A 25,621-nucleotide genomic window follows, 5' to 3' on the forward strand; every position below is an offset into this window, starting at 1 on the left:
GGGCGCTTGGAATGAATACGGTAATTAGCCTACTCTGCCCTTAATAAGTGCCTCTGAAATTTCTTTTAACTTGCATGCTGCCCCTTTCAGGTTTGGTTGTATGCTGAGTTAAGGTTAGGGTTACAGCTAGATTTAGGGCTACATGTAGGGTGAGATTTAGGTCAAGTACGGAGTGGTTTGAATTCAGCAATATTATTTACATACGTGACCCATCAAACTTAAGAACAAAGGGTCTCTTTGACAAAACTGAGATTTGAACATGTCCTTCGAGAGTAAATTCCAAGTTTTAAAATATCGTATTTGTGAAATTGGAAGAAGTTGTCATATCACAAAAAATGCAACTTTTCTTATATTTTGCCTCTATCTCAATATAGGCTATGATATGCCGACCTCATTGTGCCTTTTGATGCGATGGATCACATAGATTTTACAAATGTCAATCTGTACACATTTTCATCAAACTGCATTTAGGTTTCTGAATAAAGACTTTCCAGTCATTTTAACATAAATGGCATGAATGATAGGTTCAGTTTTTAGTGTCAATAACACTTTTTTGCAAATACCTTTTGTACTGGCTGACCGATCGTGTAAAAAGAATTAGGCCATGCCTGTAGCATGCGATGCTACACAGATTTTTGTTGGGTGAATGAGGTGCCGATGTGATGATGTGTTCAATTAGCCAATCAGAACCCGACTTCATTTTTATGCCGTAAACTGTGTCAAATTTGGCAGTGTGTAACGTCTTTGCAAACATAGTTGATAGTATTTTGTCAATGGACATGACTATGACGCATATGTTGTGCCTGTATTGGATTTATTTCTCTGAAACCCGGTCATGTTGTTATTTGCACTTTTTTTCAAGATGTCATGTTTCATTAAGAGGGTCCCTAATGAACCTCTCTGATATCGCAGCGTCGGTAAATAAAATGCAAAGTTCACTCAGTGCTACAGAATATCAGATGCTTTACCCATGGGTATGAGGTTAACACAGTCCTCTTTGATTCAAGTCAAAGTTCACCTTGATTGTGTTGGTATGGTTTGAATAATGAACTTTGACGTCTAGATTGGTGATCCCCCTTGACGTTGTTAGTGAGTCACTCCCCACTGTTTTGATGTATTGCACTCTGCTTTAAGTTTCATTTAAAAGCAGTATCATTAAAGATTCTAGAATTCTTTTCAAAATGTCAAAGGCTACCTTTAAAAATACTGGACTAATTTTAAGCATAGTTGTACCTGTTTTAATATATTTTTTCATGGAATTTTTAAATATGGTGACTTAAATGTACAATTTTTGTACACTCTAGCTGAAAATTGATTAAAATTTCCATCTTGTCATGAATGTAAGTCAGCTTTTGTGCACAGAAGGTTAAAAGTAATTCTAGACTTGAAGTTTGTCAAATAAATTGAACACTTGGACAAGCAGTGTTCAAGCTGCGGAGAATTTGAAAAAGCTTGAATCATGTTTCTGACTTGAATCGCTCACTCCGAAGTTTATAGTACGTGTTTGTTGACGGGCCTATTTTCAGGTTTGAGTCTATAGATACAATATTGTATGAAATTACAGAATTCAAATATTTGCAGTGCAACTATTATTGCTTTGTGTTTAGATATTTAATCCGTGCTTGCTTTAATACTAACCCTCTGCTTACGGGGTAGGATCTCAATGGTGCATGTGACATGATCGCTGAAAACCTCTCAATATTGTTTTGTGAACTAAAAATTGTATGTCACAAATTACAACTAGACTTAGCTGTGGTCTAAGACCACGAACACAGCCGTGTTGTGACCTCTTAATGACCTTTGACCCCAAAATGTATGAAAACCCCATACGCATTGGCTAATGTCAATGTATGCGTGCACGTGGCATTATTTTGCCATGTTATTTGTGGCAGAAGGGGCATTTTGAACGTTTTTCGTCTCAGACCGGAAGTGGCCCCTTAATGACCTTTGACCCCAAATCTGTGTACACCCCATAAACACTGGGTAATAACAATGCATGTGTGTAAGTGGCATCACTGTCCTGAGTAATTTGTGGGAGAAGATGCATTTTAAAGGTATTTCGTTTTATACCGAAAATGACCACTTAATGACCTTTGACCCCAAATAAAAAATATCATATATACATTGGTTAAACACAATTCATGTGTGAACATACCATTACTCTCCTATGTTCTTCTTATCTAATACATTTTTTTGAAGATATTTCAATTTATACCGGAAGTGGCCCCTTAATGACCTTTGGCCCCAAATCTGTGTACACCACATTGACACTGGGTAATAGCAATGCATGTGTGCAAGTGGTGTCACTGTCCTCGTAATTTGTGGGAGAAGATGCATTTTAAAGGTATTTCGTTTTATTCGGAAGTGACCCCTTAATGACCTTTGACCCCAAATAAAAAATACCACATATACATTGGGTAACTGCAACTCATATGTGAATATACCGTTACTGTCCTATGTTTTCCTTAGCTAATAAAAAAATTTGAAAGTATTTCGTTTTATACCGGAAGTGACCCCTTAATGACCTTTGACCCCAAATCTGTGTACACCATATAGACACTGGTTAATAACAACACATGTGTGCAAGTGGCGTCACTGTCGTACGTAATCTGTAGGAGAAGATGCATTTTTAGTTGAAATCACGTTTTTGACCCCTATGACCCCTGCGTGACCTTTGACCCCACAAGTTTCATGTGACATGTAGGGGCACGGTCAATGATCATTGTGACCAAGTTAAGTCAAAATCGATATAAGCATGTGAGTGCTAGAGCAAATGTAATGGTTGACAGAAAGAAGAAAGAAGAAGAAGAAGATCCTGTAAGAAAAAAGACACAGCCGTGACTAACGTCACGGCTGTGTAAAAAGCTTATAAAAAGGTTTTTTTATGGATTTTGATTTACATAGTACCAGATTAAACTAAATATTCCAAATTTTGCAATCATGTTGAAATCAATGCATGCAAGGAGTGAAATGTTTGGATGTATATATTATTGCATTGTCGGCTCGCACAATTGAAACCTGCATCACATGGTTTCTACAGAAACTTGACTAGTTTTTCCTCGCAAAATAAACCTGAGCTATTGTTTTGAGGTGGATAATAACATGGAGTAGAGCGACTAGAGCCTTACATCATACATGTACATGGCGGATTAGTTTTAAAAGGTGCGCAAGTACATTTTGTTTGCACGCACATATCATGATGGCATTATGTTGTGAAACCTTGCCCAAGTATACTGTATATCAGTGAATTTAAACAAAATTAGGAGCTGCTTCCAGGGATAGTTGGACCGATATTTTGCTTTCCAAATAAAGAAATACATAAGAAATACGAAGGTGTTGCATCTTGTTGGGAAATTCGATTATTTTCCTGCAGGTGTAAAAGGCTTGAAATTTTCCTGAGATGAAATCCTGCTAAGCCAAACCTTGTCATTGAACTATATCCAGAGTTGAAGCAAATGTGAAGGTAGTGAATTGCTGTCAGTCACCGCCAATACAAACAGGAGATATCTTTTGAAAATCAAAATGGTGTGATTCTCAAAAGATGACAGTACAAAAAAATGTAAACCACAGCTTTGTAAATATTCAGTTACTAACTCTCCTCCAGGTCCACCTTGACATGTTTGTAACAGGGAATTTTTGTGGGTTAATGTTTGTGGTTAAACAGACAACCACAAATTTAAAGCCCTGTAAATATATAGGCTTAAATATGACAGCGTTCAAGCTTTGACTTGCGTTTGGCGGACAGAATGGTGGAAACTTAAAGTGAAAGACATCCTACTTAAAGGAACATTTTCTAGGGTGAAATTTTGTGTAGAAACTGAATCTGACATAAAAAATGCACAATTATCAACTTGAAAATTTTCCCCATAGCACTGTACAGGCATATTTCTGCCTGAAGTCTTCAAATTTGAGCGAAAATTGGTGCAAAAAAAATAAGTCCTTCAAAATGGGGATACTAAGGGCTAAACAAAAAACATGTTGCTCTAGAGAGAGGCATTGGTAAGGGCAACATGTCTTTTGTTTAGCCTCAAACCTCCCCGTTTGAAGGACTTATTTTTTTGCAAAATCCGTGACTTTTTCACGACCTCAAAATCCTTAGGGGTGGGGTAGCATTTTGCAAGTTATTTTCTTTTCTGTATATCTAGATTACTTGTTTGTTATATCACCATTTAGCTATTGATATACTGAGCAAACAAACACTTAAAGCATCCCTATAGCTCATACCATTGTGGAGATATGGCCTTTTCAAATCGAAAATGATCTAATATTGTATTTTTTCTAAATCAATTGTCACCCGAACCCTCAAGTTTCTACCCCTGCTACAAAAATAAAGAAATATATGGATCCCATTCAATGCTTTTAATATCACAATTGTACCCTTGTTACACAATTAGCATAGAAAATTAGGCACTATTTGATAGTTTTCATGTTCATACACTCACAGGAAATCTGCAAGTCAAAATTTTTGTCACCCCAAAACAGCTATTTTTGGCCAAAATCGGACATAAAATTAAATTTTTCTTGAAATCTATAAAAGATAGGGAGTTTTAAGTACCAAAATCTGAAACTAGATGATATTTTACCCTTGGAAACATATAAACAATCAAGTATTTGTGTTGTTTTCACCCCTAAATACTTTTTTTTCACACGCGTGTCCGCCAAACGTAAGTCAAAGCTTGAACGCTGTCATATGTAGCTATTTGAAACCACGAATAAAAGAATCAGTAAAACTGTTCAGAACCAAAATTTGCAAAAAATGCATGCAAGAGAAAATAACCGTTTTTGCTTACAGTCATGTACTTAGATGTCGTCAAATGGTGTCCATTTTTGTTGATCTCGTACATCCCTGGTTCTATTGATGAGACAAGACATCTTAGAATCTTTTCATTGATTAAATTTTTATTAGCGAAGGCAAAGCAACTCAACTGGTTTTGATATTAAAATGGCCTTAGCAAGGACAAGGAAGCAATGCAGTTGCCATTTGTGTATGGCCGTTTGTGTTAAGCTCGATTCATACCCCAATTTACGGGCGATAAGTTACGTCTCTGATTGGCTGCTTATAATTGCAGGGTCCCTGTTGACTCTGATTGATGGTCCTGATAATATTTTTGCCAATCTTCCATTGACAACTTTTTTAATTTTAAACATTGGCAGCACTTCCGAAAGCAGTACTTTCTGAAATCCCCCAAACGCAACTAATACTAGGCCTAGACTCAGTACACCGGTCGATCTTACCGTTTCCGATGTTGATTAAGATACTTCTTGCATCGATCCCGAGATGCGGAAAAAACCAATAGTCATTTTGTCCCACATAAATGAATAAATAACAAAAACCCCGATCCCCGGTGGACTCACCCAAAAGGTGACGTCACACCATATGATCGCCCTTATCCTCCTTGGTCTCCGACTGACACAGGCGTGCCTATCGATTGTTCATAGCACTGTGTATCAATTTCTCGACCAAAGGCGAGATATCGGTTGTAGTTTCACACCTTAGGTAAAACCAAACCGGTATTGTTCGGCTGAGGATAGTTTTGACGGCATTTTCTGGCGAAAAAGTGACAAAAAACGCGATCCAAAACTTAGCTACATATCGTGCCTCCGTTTGTATACGGGACACACGAGCAATTCAAAATGGCCGCTCGTTGGCGCCATTCATTTTGTTTCCCACGTAAAACAACCATTGCAGCCTGTAAGTTACAATAGATGTTTGTACATACACATTGTATTTCATGTACGGTAGGTTATTGTTGCTATGTTAGGGTGATTTCTCTATCGTTATGTCTTCATTACCGTCGAATAAAGACGAGTTAATCAGATATTCATACGGTGGGGATTGGTAGGGACCCGTCTGACATTTTAGTAATAAAGTTAGCCAGTCCTTACTTTACCACTAACGTTAGCGACCAGCCTCCGTGCTCAGGTTTGCTTTCTGGGCTTGAGTCGCGTGTTGGGGGGGGGGGGTAGTGCCCCCTCCCCTTTTCTCCTCGCTTCGCCTCGGCCCTATCGGGCTTGCCCTTCCCTGGTGACGGAGCGGGACCCACACCCGCTCTGTTTCACCCACAGGGAGTGCTCACGATCTTCTAGATGTCTTTCTTTTGCTTAGGACTCTCCGAGTTCCAGCTTGACGATTTGGATAGGCTCCGTCATCGCCATAAGACGAAGAAGAAATCTACCAAGGGCACTGGTAAGGTCGATCACGGTGGATTCTGCTGTGACAGCCCCTATGGGTCATGGCAGGTCTGCTTAAGGGGCTCCGGTCCCCGGACAAGCAGGCGGTTCCTTCGGGACTGCTAAGCGGCGTCCAAAGGCTCAGCAGCCAGCGAAAGCACTGACTATCGTCGGAGCAAAGTAGCAGGCAGCAGAGCGGTAACCACCAGCGAAAACCCTAGCGGGTTTTGCAGCAGGAGGATACCAGTCGATCACGGTAGATTCTGCTGTGACAGCCCCTCTACGGGTCATGGCAGGTCTGCTCAAGGGGGCGTCCGTCCCCGGACAAGCAGGCGGTTCTTCGGGACTGCTAAGCGCGTCCAAAGGCTCAGCAGCCAGCGTAAGCACTGACTATACGTCGGAGCAAAGTAGCAGGCAGCAGAGCGGTAACCACCAGCGAAAACCCTAGCGGGTTTGTAGCAGGAGGATACCAGTCCTCTAGCGAAAATCCTCACGGGTTTTTAGCAGGAGGACACCCGTCTGTTGCAGGCATATCTACAGGCTCAAACAGCCACAGTAGTAGCCAGCGACGGGCAGCATGCAAGGGTACCCCGGGCTTGCCTGGGTTGAACCCTAGCATGCATGGGTTCAGCAGAGACGATACCGCGGCTAACGCTGTGGGTGTAGTCTTAGCAGAACCAACTGGGGTTGTCACACGGCAGCGTCCATGGCGGGACCGCCGAGTGATACCCTGGGCCCTAGAATAGCTGCTGGCTGTCCACAGGGACTGGCTGGCGATTATTCAGGGGTTGGGCTCGCAGTCTCTCACGGGACAGCGACCCAGGTGCATTCGGTGGCAGCTACAAAGACGAGCTACGGCTTGACTTCAGTGGTAGCCGCTATGCACCCGCCCATAGCTGCCGTGAGTGGTCCGCCACACACAGCGACCTTGGGCGAAGCTCTAGAGGGTACAGTAAGTAGCTTGAACAGCCTAGCTGATCAACAACCCACTTATGTCCTCGAGAGCCAGCGGAGCGTGGGTGATCCATTACCGTCAATGGGTCAATTACCCTCTCTTGATCGATCACTGTCAAATCAACAGGGCATAGCTCCATTGATTGACGCTGCCTATTCAGGTGGCGAGGTGATTGATCGGGGTATCACGCTCAGCTACCCGTGGTACTAGGCAAGCTCCCTCTAGCCAAGGGACAGCCGGTATAGCGGGGGACCTATACACACGGCTTGATCCCCTTGCGGGGAACGCAGTGAGGCATGGGTACAGTGGTACACAGCCGGGAGCCCTCACGGGCACCTACGCTAGTACCGCGCCGGTACCACGCCAGCACACAGCTTGATCCCCCAAACAGGGAACGCAGTGTGGCGAGGGTACAGCGGTCCACAGTTGGGAACCCTCACGGGTACCCACGCTGATACCGCACCGGTACCGCAGCACTCGCTTTAGTCGCCACAGTCTCTGTGGCAACAAGGGGGAGGCGGTGCTGGTACTGCAGTACCATGGGGTTACCCTGGTGGCGGATCCTTTCAGGGTCAGCTGCCGGCTGGGTATGCCCGTGGTACCCGCCGCAGGGTGTTTCTTCCACGGCCCAGCACCGTGGCAAGTGTCGCCTAGCGATGGCCACGCAGTACCAACATCAGCTGTTGACCAGGCCAGCCGGCATGGAGCTAACCCAGATCTTGATCAGGGTAGGCCCGTGCTGCTAGCACTAGGACGACGGCTTGCGAGAGCATGCGGACCCAGTGGTGCCATGGCGGATACCTCAGGGTCTTGCGGAGTACTCCCTCTTCTGCTGGCAGGTAGTCGGCGAGCCACACAGTGGTTATGCCTTCTTACCCGCTTTCAGATGCCCGTCCTCAGTTACCGTCATCATCGGAGCATGATACGGATACTGTGGGCGAGGGAAAGGAGTCGGAAGCTGAGTACGGTAGTGACATCACTACAGTCTCCTTCCCCGCTGCCCAGCGAGGGGAGCAACAGCACTGATCTTCCTCCGGACACCCCCTAAGGGGGAGTCCATGGAGGAGGACCAGGGATCCTTTCAGTAGGATGCTCAGCTGCTGCTTCCTCACAGGGGCGCCTGCACTCTCATTCCCGGCAAACCTCACGGGTAGATATCGTGGGGCTGTCGAGCTCAGTAGAGCTATGACGCCGCGTGCTTGCACGCTTCCTCTGCGTGTAACGCGGGGAGGACCACGGACCTACCTGAGGGGATCCGAGAGGGACCCAGATGTCGCTCAAGCGTATCACGCTCAGACAACATCTGAGCTCTTCCATGCGAGGTGAGCCTATTAGCGGTGCTAACAGCTAGCCTCAACGAGAGCTCCATGGGCCTAGCCCATAGGGTGTCCACTCAGCGCCGGGGGGGAGGGGCCTGCCACTCCAATCGCTCAATGCGATGGAAAGGCAGGGTCCTTTTTCTCTTTGGATGCTTCTGCGCTACGGTGGAGGACCGTGCAAAGAAGCTACCAACGGGAGCACTCTGAAGAGGTCGGAAACTGCCCTTACCATGGGTAGGAGCTCCGACTTCAGCAGGCCGTGCACCACCAACAGTACCCGAGCCCACTACCTCTGCAGCACCCATTTCTGGGAGGCGCAAGGGTAGCACAGGAACAGCTGGCAAGCCCCAAGAAGAGCAAGCGCTCTTCCAAGGGAAGCTAGGCAGAGCATTCCTGGGGGCTCAGCGTTTTTCCACAGGGGATCTCCCAGTGGACGACCGCTTATGGCTTTCACCCAGAGGTGGGAACCCATCTCTCTGAGCGCCTGGGTATGGTCAGTGGTGAGTGGGGGTTACAGACTGGCAACCCAGTCTCCCCACATTCGCTGCACATTTCAGAGGTCCACAGTAGTGCCGTCAGACGGCCCCCAGCGTCGGGCACTACTGACAGGGATCACACAGCTTCTCACGAAGCGGGCGATTGTCCCGGTCTACCCCCGTTCTACGGGTGATCTTGGAGCCATTGGCTCCAAGGAAGACCGGCGACGGGAGCCCCATCCGGAACCGCAGGCTGTTGAACACGCTCTTCAGGCCCAAGAGGTTCAGAATGGGGACTCTCGCCTCGGTGCTAGCCTGCCCCATCAGGGGCATGGGAACAGCATCGCTAGATCTCTCGGACGCCTATATGCATATGCCAATCGCCTCTCAAGATCGGAGGCATCTGCGCTTCTAGGTACAGGATCAAAATTACCAGTTTTGATACCGCCATCCGCCTGTCCATCTCTCCCAGGGTGTTTAACACTCTTGGTCAGAGCGGTGGCAGCGTACCTGAAGCACAGGGGTGTCAACATCAGTTGCTACCTGGACGTTTGGCTCATATACTGGACGCACTCCACTGAAGACTACGGGTCTCATGGGGTTGATAGTCCGTGGGTGCGGGACCCTGGATTTTTGATCAGCTCAAAAAGTCCAGCGTGGTCCCGACGCAGACACCACTATTTGTAGGGGCCCAGATCACCCTCACGGAGGGGTTCAGCGGTGCTCTCACCCGAGCGGGTGATTTAACATGGTGCGGTGTGCCTGACTCTTGGCCGAGTCTCGGGCAAAACCCGCTGTGGCATGGATGAAGGTGGTAGGCCTAATGGCCAGTATGGTAGACCTCGTACTGTACTGCCGCTTTCTCGTTAGGCTTACCCAACTACACCTTCTAGCCTGCTTGCAGGCCCAGTCGTCACCAATATCCCTCGCGGTTCCGTTGTCGGAGATCGCGCGAGAGAACTCTGGTGGTGGACCCATCAGCCCAATTTGACCCAGGGTGTCAGGTTTCCTGCACCCCGGTATGTCACGTAGTGACGACCATAGCGTCAAAACGGGGCTGGGGGGTCCACATCCACGGAGACTCCGTCTCGGGCCTATGGGGGCCATAGAGACAGAGTTTCACATCAACCTCCCTCGCTTACGAGGAGGTGATCGTGGAATCACATACTGTTGTCCTGACGGATAACACAACCGTGGTAGCCTACCCCAACAGACAAGGGGACTCCGGGCCACCACGATTGAGCCTGCATGCACGACACCTGATAGGGTGGTGCAAGTTCAGGCAGATTACGATGAGAGCGATACACATCGCTGGCGTCACCAGCATCCTCGCGCACAATCTGTCACGAGGAAGGGTGTCGGGACCAGCAGAATGGTCCCTTGCTCCGCAGGTCGCTCAGACGATCTTCAAGGGGATGTACCTCCCCTCGAAAGATCTGTTCGCATCTCATCGCAATCATCCACTGCCGGTGTACTGCTCAAGGGTCGCGGACCCCCAAGCATTCACCGTGGGCGCTCTGTCCATAGACTGGGGAGGATGACAGCTTATGCAGTCCCTCCGATCTCACTACTCATGAGGGTGGTGGCCAAGATCGGGTGGGAAGACTGCATTGTCATTCTGCTAGCGGCAAGGCCGCTGGCACTCCCAGTACCAGATCTACTCCGGATGCCCGGAGCGGAGGTACCCAGTCTATCACTAGAGCACCTGCAGTTAGCTGCATGGCCCTTACCAGGGAACACGCAGCGGAGGGATACTTTTCATCAGAAGCTGTTTTTCTCTCATCGCCGGGCTGACGGAAGTCTACCCTCCGTGCGTATAGCCAGAGTCTGGCTCCATACTACTCTTGGTGCAATGAGACAAATAGCTCTCCCGCTAGAAACCTCTGTGCTGCTAGTTCGGAGTTTCTGACAGAAAAGTTCCAAGCAAGACTTCAGCGGGCCACTGGGGCCAGCTATAAGTCAGCTGTCCTCTCCATTCACCGAGGTTTCGAGACGGGTCGACTATCATAGCCGATGGTTACCTTATTAGTCTACGCCTCGACGGTATGTTCAACGAGTGTCTACCAAAAAAGGAGAGTGATCCTCCTATGGGATCCCAACACAGTCTTAGATTACTTTAAGGGTCACCCTTTTGACCTTCCGTCAAAAGCGGCGCTTAAATACGTAACTCTCAAGATGGCTTTCCGGTTTGGCGTTGGCTTCGGACGGCGGTGCTGAGTTGCACACGGTCTCGAGGTTAGCTTCCGTGTTCACAAACACTGGAGCGACACTGTTTCGGCGCTCTGTTCTCGTGACTACGAACGGGCGCGGTGCATACCGACATTCGTCCCTCTCCAATCCCCAGGGTTGGGCAAGGTTCGGCTGAAGCCAAAGATAGGCTGGGGTGTCCGATAAGGCGCTACAGCACTATTTCTTCCGAACACAAGCCTTGCGAGGGACTCACGACCGCATTCATCACCCTTACAGAGCCTTTCGGTCCAGCCGCTGTCGCAATGGCTGGTCCAGGTGTTGGTGGGGTCCGGGGATCGCGAAGGTTTCGGCGTCCCACGACCCACTCGACACGAGCTATCTCATCATCTTGGGTATACCGTTCGGTTGTCCCTTGAGGAGATCTAGCAGGCGGTGTCCCGGAAGCCACCTTCGCCCTTCTCTACGATACTTCCGCTTCGTTAGTAATCAGAGACGGGCGGAGGTTTACCGACATTGTTCGGGCGATCATAATACGGTGGTGTACGGGTACCAGGTTTTCAGACTATACAGAATACTCAGCATGGTAAGAACCAGTGTCGCTATTCTTAACCACCAAACTTATTAAGTAAGGAGGTTTATGTCTGTGATCGCGTGGTCTTTTTGTTTCCCGACCGTTGGGGAAAATATTTTCTGACCTCGCGAAAACCATCGCTATTACCGCTCCCGATCCCTGATCAGATGCTGACCAATCTTGTACCTCCATCCGTCGGTTACTTGCTAGATCGATCTTTCAGATGTTGATGCAAGAAGTATCTTAATCAACATCGGAAGCGGTAAGATCGACCGGTGTACTGAGTCTAGTCCCAAACAAAAATGTTTGGTAGACTCATAACCGGTCGCGATCTTACCTTTCCGATGTTGATTATCCCGACCCCGCCACCCCTACAAGTTTGGTCCGAGTAGGGGATCCCAAGTCGGATAAGGGATTTATCATATGGTGTGACGTCACCTTTTGGGTGAGTCCACCGGGGATCGGGGTTTTTGTTATTTATTCATTTATGTGGGACAAAATGACTATTGGTTTTTCCGCATCTCGGGATCGATGCAAGAAGTATCTTAATCAACATCGGAAAGGTAAGATCGCACCGGTTATGAGTCTACCAAACATTTTTGTTTGGGACTATTTATATTGACAATCACCAAAAACAAAATACCAACACCAACACTAACTTGGCGATAAATGCTTTATCGCAAAAAGTATGTGGCATATGAATTATCAAAACTCTATTGTAAAATACCTTGGTGAATACTTTGCAGTAAAAAATTTGCGTCCACAAATCAGTATGAATCGGGCTTAACTACATAATATGCACAGTAGAAGACATTAATTGACCACTTTAAGAGAGAAAAGTACACATAGCCCCTTGTTTATTGCATTGTAATTAGTTCTGAAAGCTTAAAGCCTTCTGCTCTTAATTGTGATGTTAGTTATATTTTACTCAATACAAACAGGGTCTGCCGTTTTGTGGTTGAGGGTCGCATTTGCCATGTTGACTGCATATTGGGCACTCCTGTTGTATTATGGCTGCAATTTTTGCTAAAGACGTACAGAACAGTTAATCTTAACTCTATAAAATCTTACAAAGAAAACCAATATGCAAGCATGCATTCTATGTGATGCCATGATGCAATCAGCCTAAGCTACATACGCACAGAATCACTGGCTGGGCCAGTGAAATCCCTGTGGCTTCCCAGGGGTGCAAATTGTGATTTCTTCCTCAGGAGCAAGGTCTTTAGGCTGAAGATTTCCTCAATCATACCATGGAAGTAATACACATGGAAGCTGGTCAAATACTACATCAAAGTGAGTATCATACTTGCCGCGATACTGAACAAAAGCAGTACAGTTGAAAGTGGAACAATTGAGTCATCGCATGGTCAACGTGTACCATGTCTAAAATCAAAGTTCCCGCTTAAAAATCAATAGCAGTACGAGGTCGTGTACTAAGTCCTGACAATGGGCTGTGTTATATTACCGCAGTGCATGACTAGTTTTATTAACACAAACAGATTTTATAAAATCCCTACATAATTGTCAGAATGCTATCAGTTTAATTTATACAATTTTATTAAAAGTATGTAATTATGTGAAAACCTACCGATTAAATGTATATATGGTCGAATCCAACCAAAAAGTGTCCACGGGCCAAAAATAAAAGTCCGAAATAAAAATGTCTCCACAATTTTTTCCTTTTGCCCATTGATTGATGACATATTGGCCTTATAGGAACCAAAAGTGCCATTACTAATCTTGAAAAATAAATCCAGGACGTGTGATAGTAAATGTGATATCAAAACCCAATGTTACCTACGAATACCACTAGGATGCTTTCACTATCGCAATACTAATCAACCTAGAACAAATGGAATATTCCCATTAACGCTTTTTTTTTTTTTTTTAGACCACAGGGTGTCAGGAAAATGCTTGCTCAACCAGAAAATATTTGTTTTATTTTTATAACGCGATCAATATGATCTTAGTCAATTTATGCTAGTTTATTTTTGAAAATGAAGTTTAGGTCAGTTTCTGTATTTTATTTATCAAATGAGTATGAATCAATTTACACATTGTATAAGAACGAGTAGGATATATGTTTTCAAGAATATTAGGAATTATAAGCATACACCTAACGCTTTATACAATGAAAAGGTGAACAAACCCGGTATTCGTAGGTAACATGAGCGATTTAACAATATCTATATTGAGTTTAGAGGTTTAAAGTTTGCTATTATGGTAATGTATTAATAAAATGGTAGTTTTAGATCTCTTTCAGATGGTACGCGTCCAAATGAATAAATGCTATTACCTTAGATCAAAATTTTTTGATGCTTTTAGCAAGATTTTGACCACTTCATTTTGATATACAAGTAGTTAATCAGCAATTTTACATAATAAATAATTGTTGAATGAATCCGTATATGGGTAATAATAGTGTCCTGGGGTACCGCTTAAAGTTCTTGACAATTAATATCCATTGGTAGCGACACTTCATTACACATGTCATGTATTATGCTGTATTCGTAAGTAACATTTCAGTATTTGTAGGTAAGAATTAGACTTTTGGTGGATATCCCAATCAAAACTTCATTTTATAAAGCACTTTGAATGTATCATTTTCTTTATATGCGTTTATTGATACTTTAGACCCTATCATGTATTAATAATGTCGGTTCACAGCGGTTGAAAGAGTATTGAAGTAAGAAACAAAGGCACTAAAGTGACTTTAATTTGCTTAATTGCACACAACTCGCTTAAAACCGTTATTGCAGACTTGTGAAGTCCATCTTGGAGTCAGTTACGTCTTGTGGCCTTTCGTTTGAGGGCAACTACAATTAGCTTTATACCAGGGTCCATCATTATATTGTCTAGATCATGAGACAATGAGAACAGTCGTTTTTTCCATGGTATTCGTAGGTAACCTTAGCGAAAACGTCAAAAGTTACCTTCGAATAAATCAATTTGGACACAAATTACTCAGACACCAGAAGGTCGGTAAACATTTAAAATGAAGCACACATGACAGTTGACAAATCCAAGTATGTATCCCCTTCTAATCTTCTTTGAAGCTGATTTTTCTTTCAAATGAGCAGACTGTGGTCAATTTCAGTACATATTTTTCAACAATTAAGCCGTATTCAGTTTTGCATGGTGGGCATGTATGTGAATTCGCAACTTTCATTGACATATGATTTGATAGCAAACATACAGGCCTTCGTTATGTACCAATATGGGCATTGGCATGAATGGCGGTGTTTCACAATACTGTCATGATGTCAAATTGTATTCAGTAGGTAACATTCGGTTACCGAAATTTACCTACGAATACTTGCTTTTATTGTTGACATATCAGAAATATTTAAACGCAGGCTATTGAAACTTGGTAGAAATAAAGAGTGTATTACCCTGCACCTATTGCTTAACTATTGTTTACTATTCTCTCACTTTGTGGAAATGACACAGTTTTTAACATGTATTCGGAGGTAATGCATATTTTTTACCAAACCTACCTTTGTGCCATTTAGAATTTCTGGCAGCTAAACACAATAATAAAGATGCCCGAATGCAATGCATTTCAGTAATGGACATATCAAAGCTTGTATCAATTGCGCATTTATTAGTGATTTCCATTTTTTAAAGATATATCTAGTGCTATGAAAAATTGTATTCGTAGGTAATGTAAAAAAATACCACTCAAAAATGATCACAAAAAATTCATAATTATGTACAAATATGTGAAAAATTGAACAGGCAATCTTTGAATACACGCCTTTCAGGAAATCAATTTAGATTCAATCCAATGACTTCTTTTCATAACTGATTTAGACGCTTTTAAAAATACTTTAAGAAATATTTTGAAAAAATGGGTAAAAATAGCATGTTTTGGAGTCTCTGTGTCTAAGTTTTTCACAGAAGGGGGTCTTATTATATATGGCGCGAAGCGTATGATCAAGGCGAATAAACACAATACAAAAATGAATGCCAATTGATTAATGCTTTTAAGTTATGGCCCTGAACATGCCGTGTACACTTTTCGTTGGATTCGACCATATATGCTAGACTTTCAGATAGCAGTTTTAAAACAGAAAATGAAATGAAATACAATTTATTTTACATAAAATGTAAAGATAATACCCGACTCTGGAACATTCTGGTCAACAGCAATTTCGGGCAGCCCGGGCACACAAATAGATGCGGATTCATTTTATAATGGAAAGCATGTGCCAAGTGCGCATATCAATTATTACCGCTAATTAGCGGTTTAGACTTAAATGCATGATTTCCAATATTTTGAAGTTTAAGAAAATCTGTAAGTATAGGGTAGAAATCGATATTTTGAATGGATTTCTGTAATTATGGATTACAAATCTAACATCCCTGTCACTTTTTTCCGAATAAAACCAAAATACTTGAAACATAATCAAGAAAACACGATTTTTGCTCAAAATAATAAACCTGTAAATAAACGAACTGGCAATACAGGCGGCAAGTCTGATCCACATCAAAGACACGCTGACTACATTGTTATCACAATAGCTTGATACGTAACCTCTATAGAATGTTACGTAAATAATTCAATAGGTGTTGGATCGACCAGCTTCCATGTCTCTTACTTCCATGATCATACCATGCATAAAATAGCTTTATTCTGCACTTCAAAAGATGAGAATGTTAACATAGCGTGTATTTCTAGAGCGACTATATTAGGTCTTCGAGCTTCCAAAAAGGCTTTAAGATGATAATGTAATGCTTGGCGTGCCGGAAAAAAAATCGATTTTACACTAGTTTGGGGTCAATTTTTGTCGGACAGAGGCTACTTTCCCCTTTTATTTTCCATTACCCCATTCCACTTTCATTTTTTGTCAGAGGAGCATAACTTGTTTAGTGCTTTATGATTTTTCTTTTTAAATTTCCTCAATATTTTCCTGTTTGTCCTCTTCTCAATGGCATTAGTATTGATACACTGAATTCCTTCAGGACTTTTCAGTGTTCCCATAAAATCCTCATTGCTGCCTATCTATAAATTTCCTCAGATATGATTGCCGCATCTCTAAATTTCCTCAGATATGATCCCTGTTTCCACCTATCTTCATCCAACTTCTTTTTTTCCTGTTAAAATACATTGAATACCTCCTATGGTCATGATGGTGATGAATAATAAATTTCCTCATATCCCATTTCAATATTCTATCTAACACCAACACCTTTTTTGCTCTTATTTCTTGAACAATAATGTGAATTCCTCCCAATTTTGCACAACCAGTGTCTTTCAAGATTTCCTCTCTTTCATTCATTAGCTTCACTTCCTCACAGCCCTCCCCTATTATCTTGTACCTCACTCTCCTTTTTCTTTCCTCTTTTCCCTCTTCCTCTTCTTTTTTCTTTTCTTCTCTCTCCCTCCCTTTTCCTCTCTTTCTTTTTTCTTCCCATGGCATTATTTCCTCAATTTTGACCCTCATTTCCTAGGAGCGGTGCTCCCCGCTCCCGCACAATTTGCATCCCTGTGGCTTCCAGTCAGTGATTTTGTGCTTGGCACCTGAGGGGTCTAAGGTTCGAATCCCTGAGGTGCAAAGTAACATCTTTTTCCTATTCACTCTTTTTGTTCCTTTTTTTCATTTCTGAAAGCCAAAAACCATGTTTAGCGTTATGGTCAATAAGGTGTGTTGCAAGGTAAATTTTGTGAATAAAAAATGTTCTCAAAAAGTAATAAGTTTGCAAATTTGATATACATGTACCTTCACAAATAATTCTAATTTCTCGTTAATACAAGCACATGAAGTACATTAAGCACAATACAAATACTTAATGTACTGGATTTCTTTCGTGTGATGAGTAGTATGTGTAAAGTGCAAAATCCCAGAAGGAAAAGATTTAATCCAGGCGATATCAAGATGCCATCCTGTGATGCATCCATTAAGAAATTGTTTTCAAACATTGCAATATATTATAATCCAATGTTTTTCTGTTCTTTTTTTTTTCTTCTATACACAGACAAAGAAGATTAGAAGAATCAATACAAGGTTTAACAGAAGAAGAGGTAATTATTTCTGTCTGTCAGTCTGTTTGTCTGTCCTGTATATCTTTCCCGGAGACGCAAGACATGAAAGTGACGTCACACACAAAATCTCTGACACTATGTGATGTGATCAAGCAAAATCAGTCGGAAGTCGAACATATTAAATTTTCAGTTTCTTATGATTGTAAACAGTATTTACAAAGCTACGTTTTGTAGAAAACTCCATGGAATTTGGACAACCAGTTCAAAAGACATGAGCAGTTAAAATTTCCAAAACAATAGGAAACAAAAGGTAATACTTGGAACCTTTGTTTGGCTATATGTGACCGTCCACCACAAAGTGGTAGTAAATTCGGCTCTAGAAAAATTTCTGTTTCTTGCAGAGTTTGAAAGAATGCACTTTCAGCTTTAAAATGACACCTCAACCAGCTTCAGCGGACATCTGGAAGTGAAGTTATGGTTCATCAAAGGTCTAGTACCCGGGCAGGAAATTCCATGCCCGGGTACCCGAAATTCCTTTTTTTGAATTTTTTTTTGCAATTTCGGGTACCCGCACGAAAAACAAACGGGTACCCGGGCACAAAATTACCCGAAAATCCCAACCCTACAATGTATCAAGCACCTTGACTTCTATGAACATGAAAGTTAATATTTGAATCTGTGATGAATGGCTGTCAATTCTCTTTCAAAACGACTACAAGATGCTTGGCTCAGTGTACATGGGGTAAGCTTAACAAGTCCTAAGCATGAAGTATTGACTCTCATGGTTCATTAACCTGACTCTAAATGCACCATGTGGAGAGCAGAAGTATGAGACTCTGTATGCTGGATGATCTTACTGTTTTTGATTCCAGCAAGTTGCCACTGCCAGGAATTGAACCCGGGACCTCATGGACCAAAGGCGAGTACCTCAACCATTAGGCCATGCTCTCCCATGTAAAAGGAAAGTCTACACTTTCTACAAAAGATTTGCTGTTTGAAAATTCTTATTCTGCCTCTACCTAACTTAAAATTGTGTGTGTGTGGGTGGGCCAAACAATATTTGAATACTTAGAGAAAAAATCTTGATGGAGAAAATCTAGTCCCTTCAACGTGAGACTTTTTATGCAGTACAGGTAATAGAGTAGTGAAGACAACTCATTGCATATGACATTTTCCTTTTAAAATTAAATGTCCTTGCATACATTCATGCTGTATTTTGCTTTAATTCATGCCGCCAACTTTTCAATACACTTAAAATCCCCATTGTCTTGCATCAAAAACTGTAGTAATTACAAAGTCAGACCATCTACCTTTACCGTTGTATTACCAAGCAAACTAAATTACCAAGTTCAAATTTGATCAGATGAAGATGTCGATCACATACAAATTGTCTGGTGTTATTGAATGTATAGTATTGCAGCTGTCTGGTAATGGTGGTGGCTGAAATTTTGGCCAGCATGGGGAAATCGATTGTTACAAAGATTCTTATGACATGTGGAAGGGAGGAGAGGAAATTGATTTGATTCATCTTAAACTCCCAGAACCATCAGGCATTAACATACATGTACGTTCCAAGCATGAAAAAATATTTTGCGGAAGAATTTCTGAAAATAAATTGAGTATTATATATATCTGAAATTCCTTACTTCTTTTTCTGGGTAGCCAATTATTTCCCTTCAAATGCAGAAATTTCCTGGAAAGCAAATGTCTGGATTTGCCATTTGTCTGCTTTTACAAGATTGTTTGTAAGACTGGAGATAGTCGTGGGGTCTCATATATCCCTGTTGTTACGGACAAAGCTCAAAATATTTTTTGGTTACGAGGGCCATTTTAAGCAGAAATATTTTTCATGGGGTATTTTTTGTGTAATTAGGGAGAGAATTCTCAGAAATTATAACTAACTCAAGAATGAGTTTTTACTCCCAAGGTGAAAATTGTAACATTTCTCATGTTTTTCTGTATTATATTTTAAAATAAAATATTTGATTCTTACACAATTTACAAAATATTTTTTAGTTTGTCTTTGTTGTTTCGATTCTGATACGACTTCTCAAGCTGACCAGTCGTACTTGTGTGTATTATATTCCATCATACAAATTGGTCTTGGACAAAAATATTTCTAGGTTTGTCCATGTGTGAAATTTCATGGCTGATGGTAAACAGGTCTGCTTTATTAAATTTTAATGTGATTTCATGAATTGGGTTGCACTGTGGCAGTCAGGCAGGAGATGGGAAATGCCTCATAGGGCATCGTAATAATGTGTGTTTCACGATTTCTTGGCGCCAACTGTCACTGGCCTAGATACAAATATACAATTATATATCCTATGATTGTAAAATTGTTCAATTGTATGTGTGACTTCAGTACTGTAGTCTTACAAGCCAACTGGCTGACAAATATTCAATTATATGATATAGCGAACTCCTAGGATGATTGTAAAATCTTCTACTGTTTTGTGACCAGGTTCTTACAAGATGGCCTTTGGATAGTGATTTGTATGTGAACTCTTAATGCAAGTCTTGACACCATGTGTTACAGGCCTCCTCAAGTCTAGGGTAATAACATTAAAGAGCCAATCAGAGATGATAGGTCAGGTGGATCATAATATTAACTCAGAGAAAGTGTTAAGCCCGATCCTGACTCCACATCACAGCGCGATGCGATGCTATAAAAACTATAATCTGAGCCAGGTTTTTATGAGCTCAGCAGTGAAAATTCTCATTGCGCGGTGAAAATTGCGGTACGCGATGGAGTTGGAAAATGTTCAACTTTTTCACATTGTGCTGCAATATTGCAGCCGTGCGCGCTTCTGATTGGCTGCTGGAAAGTCAAGGTCGGCAGCATGACCGTAATTAAGGAGATGCAGACCCCACATGATTTTAAAACATCGCAGCATCGCGCGATGAAATCGAAATATACATTTCTTTTTCTTTTTGCGGTGCTGCGATGTTTTAACTGCATCGCAGCATCATATCGCGCTGCAATGTGGAGCCAGAATCGGGATTTAAGTAGCTAACCCAAGCATCAACTGCTCTTGTATGTTAGCAGCCATGATTTCAGAATTCAACTGCCCCACTGTTTGGAAGCATAATATGGTCCATGATTATTTTGAAACCTCCAAAAATAGTGAGGATAGCTTTTCATGGAGTGATGAGGTAGCTTATCATCCCCTTCATCAATTGGAAGGAAGTGCATGTAGGTAGGCCTACATGTGGTAGCATCAAAGAGGATGTCACAGGTTTGTCAATGGCTTGGAGTGTATGTAGTGATTCTGTGGTCTTGTAGACCCTTTTCAGGGGTACAAGAGACATTTGGAGTAGCTTCTCCTTAACCTGCAAGGTGTAAGTATTAAAGTAGGTCAGAGGCTCTCAACAGGCAGCCCGTTGGCCAAATGTTGGCCAAATCCGGCATGCCGACCTTAGATATGTGTCCCCTTGACCAACTCTAAAATGTAAAGGAAACAAAAGAAAGGTGGTGTATTCAGCCCACAGTCATGTATGTTTGAAATGTGTTTGGCCCCTTTTGGCCTCAAACATAAGTTTAAAAGAACCCCTGAAGTTGGTGATCAGTAGATGAGTGCATGGACTCAAACGTGTCGCTTTCCTGTGGGCAATTATTGAGTGTTGGCAATGGGCAAGACGTGAACCATATATAGTAACTGGTACAATAGCCTGAATAGGCAAGTTGATTAGGAAGCCATGAGTCCTGATGAGAGCAGTACTTGTTTACAAGCATTACATGCAGGTTTTGTGCCATCCTTATGTTTGGACTATTAGGTAGCTCCCAAGTTGAAAATGTGAAAGTTGTGAGGATGTTTTTGTGGACAGCGGGGTAGCTCCTATCCATAGACCATAGGATGGTCATTGGTTGGTGTATAGAAAGGTTTGATTATTTGAATTTTACTGAACAATATCTACCCCACCCATGTATATTGTACCAGATGCACACAGCGCCACATATGTTTGCTTACTCAGCATTGAATTTGTCTAGGATGTACTCTTTTGAACAGCAAAAAGGATGTGAAACATGTATTGTAATTTGTATGTACTGATTCTACTCCACCCATTTATGCATAGGTCCAGATGTTGCAATTTGCATATAAAAATAGTAAAATGATGTATGTGATTTGATAAAACATGATGGAAGGTGTAGGCAATTTTGGTTGTTTATCTGCCTAAATTTTTCCCATATCCCATTCAAAATGATAAAATCCCATCCATTAACAATGTGTTTATGCTGAACACCTCCTATCATAGCACTTTTACCCCCCTCCCCATATTTTCGATATTTATCACCATCAACTGGGTCATTTGTACTGCTCACGGGTAACCATTCACTCCCATGCACAGGCCTCGAAATAAGAAGAAAAATCTAAGGGTCCTCCGGACCCTTGACCTTGAAATTTCAAGGGTCCGACCCCGGACCTTTGCCTTTATTAGTTACGGCTACAGTATGTAGATTGTAGAAAATTGAATACCCGGGTTGAAAACTTTATGGGAAACTAAAAGGAAGTGTACCCAGAAAAGTGTACCCAGGGAGCTGGACGTATAATGTGAACCAGATCTTCCAGTGGAACAACAAAACTAGAATTTTCTACTCTTTGCCTGGTTCAATTTTTACGGGTCATGTGGACCCGTACCGTAGGAAATTTGCGGGTCTGCGCCTACTTTCACGGGTATTTGACGCAAGTACTCGCCTTATTTCGAGCGCTGCCCATGCATTTAGTGGGGAGACCGGAAGTACGGAAGAACTTTTTCGTTACCCGCATGCTACGATGTAGCTTATCGCAGTTAAGTGACTTCCGGTGTACCTGGTAATCATTGCATGATACTGTTTCTACCGAGAACGTCACCCTATAGGCCCTATATGGTCACCCTGTATCACTCACTATTAGCCACATCAAATGGTGGATAACTATTGATAGTAATGTTACCCACATCACCCCTCACCCGCTTTCTTTCTTCTGAGACCGTTATCAGGGGTCCATATCACTAAACTTTACAAAACTTACGACACATCGTAAAATCCATTTCACTATAAAATGACTTATGATTGGTACCCTTCGTTTACAAGTAACAGGGATTTACTAAAGCTTATCCACAGGGACTCTTCGTAAAGTTACGTCTATTAAAATGATATTCGCAACTTACGAACGCTTGAAAGAATAATAGAAAGGGTTACAGTTTAGTGAAATAGCTGGTTATTTATAATTATACACTGGAAATCCCATTGAAAATGTACTACATTGTATGGTCATGTGAGCTGACATCATTACTTTCATTGTTCTAAGAAATAAAATAGGAAAGATGAGAACTTCCTTTGACCATAATGTGCAATACACACCATGACTTCAAGTATCCTCATCTATCAGGACAAAGTTCTATAACTCCAATATGAGCGTACATTGACAGAATGACCTTTGGATGTGTTGGGTACAAAAACTCATACTCCACAACGTCAGGTCAAATTTTGAGCTCTGATTGTTGAATGAGGGTTAACCAACTGGGCCACTGGCATTGAGAACATATCAGGTCATAGTGACAATTCCTGTGATATGCTTAGTTTCATACTTCATGTTGCTGTAAAAATAAACAGAATTTGAACACTTCCTTCAGTCATGCATGTAACTAAACAATACATTGTTTGGACAAATGTCTCGTATTACTTGATCATTCCATATTCGTATATTATAATTGAAAACAAGTTACAGAGAGTGGTCTGACCGTAACACGTGGTGTTTCCTATCCCACATTGAGGCCTATCTCCCAAACTTGATTGTACCAAGTTTTGAGGTAAAATTGCTCCTGTGGTTTGGATTCTAAAAATGTATATATATCGCAGAGGCCCACAGAACAGTACATGACTAGTTCTTACTACCTGAATAAAATATATTACAGGCTTTACTAGCCACACAGGTGTCGACTGCAGACGACAAGTTTAAAAAAAAATCAAAATTCAAAAATGTCAAAATTGTAAATTTTCATGACCATATTTGGAATCGGCATGAAAAATACATTCAAATGAGTACAAACAAGCCTGGTATTGTTTCAGTGGTTCTTAAGATAGTACTTAATCTGCATTTTGATGAAGTAAAGTGGGGGTGGAGTGGAGGCTATCAGTAGGGTCACAGACCTTTTAAATATCAATATGATGTCTACATTGTACAACACATGATCTTTCATTCTAGCATAAATTTGCAACCTCTCTTGTTTATGTACATTGTAGTCCACCATATATTTTCTGGGAATCCCAGTCCATCTTTCAAAGTTCGGTAAAATTATTTCACACATCGTTCGCTCGCATATAGAATATGCAAGTCAAGCCACCATAGATTGACAGCATTAGCATTGAGACCTATCCGTAGGTGATAAAATGGTCTAGTTGTCAACAGCCCTTTTCATCTTACATTGCCGCTGTCTGGTCTATATTCAAAATCAAGGGTTCTGCACTGCTTCCTCATATTTGACTTCCAGGGAAAAGTTAGTCCAAATACAGAGAATATTAATTTAATGTGTTGCTGTCAGCCTGTATTTAGCCATAGAAATGTAAAAAAAGTGTGCAGACATATTGGATGTTAGAGTCTGTCTCTTCTCAAGTTGAGAGTACCACCATGTTGGATTTCGCAGTGGCAGATTCGAATCGCAAGCGTAAAAGGGCAATTTGTCTGTACGCTGGCGACGCAACCACATAAACGCACTGATTCAGATCTGCCACTGAAAAATCCAACATGGTGATGCTCACAACTTGAGATGGGACACAGACAGTACAGAAGAACTTCCTCAAGTTGCCTTTTATGTACGTTATTTTGTACATGCTTGATTTATGTGCAAATGCAGGTTTTGTAAGTGCTATGTGTTACAAGAATGATGAAACACTAGCTTCTGTAGTATTTTTGTGTAATTTAGTGATCTTCTTTAGGCAAAAAAAAACCTGTTTTACCGGCTTGACCGACCCATATTTTGTATCATGTGGATTTTGTTTTTAGTCGCATGAAATTAAAAACAAGAATTAGTTACATGACACATGCATTGCAAAGGAAGTGACGTTGTATGTACCTTTTTATGTGGGCTTAATGTGACAAGGAAAAATACAGATTGAAGAGAGAATTATTCTTACCTGGTAGGACTATCACAAGTAGGTTATGGTGAACACCATGGTGGCAAAATTGATGCACGTTGGGACTCGGTATAATGTCATGACATGATCAGCAAGGTGTTTGATATTATGACAAGATAACTAGGATGAGATGAGAGGAGGTACTTGATCATGTCTTTTAAAATCTTAGCTTGAAGTATTTTTCTCCTCCTGATATGGAATTTGTACTCGAGTTGTGACAAGTGATTGGGGCACCTAATTAGCCATTTATGTTTTCTACAATCATTTGTATAACTTCAGAGAGTCAAAAATCTCCCCCCACCCCTATGATCTTATTATATAGCAGTACGCGTATACAGCCCTATTTCAACGGGCGTGTGCCCCCCGGTATCAAAAAAAAAAAAAAGAGAAGAGAAATTGGAGAAAAAGAGAAGAGAAAAATGCCTATTCATGTGATTTTGACGAAATTTCATTGAAATTTGCATGCTTAATGCCATATTGTAACATTTGCTGACGACGCCCTCAATATTTTTCAAAATTCTGATTTTTACACGTTTATAATGTACTACTTCCCTAATATTTGGGGGAAAGTTGTAAAAATAAAAACTAAGACAATTTGTGTTACATTTGGCTAAAAATTTTGACATTTGAAATGTTGATGGCGCCATTGTTGGTATATGGGTCACTTTCAAATTCTCAGCTACTCTCAGCTAACATACCTCTAGTTGCTGTAGTTAAGTCAAAATCCGAGATTTTGAATAAAATAAAACCTCGATGTACATAACACAGTACGTACATGGCATACAGGACACTCAATACAGATCAAAAGCTAACATTTTGTGGAAAAGAAATACTAT

At 41.8% G+C, this 25,621-nt stretch overlaps 1 protein-coding gene across 1 annotated transcript in view; it reads left to right on the top strand.

The window, feature by feature from the left end:
• Positions 1-25,621, top strand: part of LOC140167405 (serine/threonine-protein kinase tricornered-like) — a gene marked incomplete at its 5' end in the record, with an annotated part of 79,266 nt that overhangs the window by 16,258 nt on the left and 37,387 nt on the right. The window contains one exon of the mRNA XM_072190712.1: positions 17,662-17,707. Coding sequence (XP_072046813.1) covers positions 17,662-17,707 — 46 coding nt within the window. The remainder of the gene's footprint in view (positions 1-17,661; positions 17,708-25,621) is intronic.

The sequence above is a fragment of the Amphiura filiformis genome, chromosome 13 (assembly GCF_039555335.1).
Source record: "Amphiura filiformis chromosome 13, Afil_fr2py, whole genome shotgun sequence".
NCBI classification, from domain to species: Eukaryota; Metazoa; Echinodermata; class Ophiuroidea; order Amphilepidida; family Amphiuridae; genus Amphiura; species Amphiura filiformis.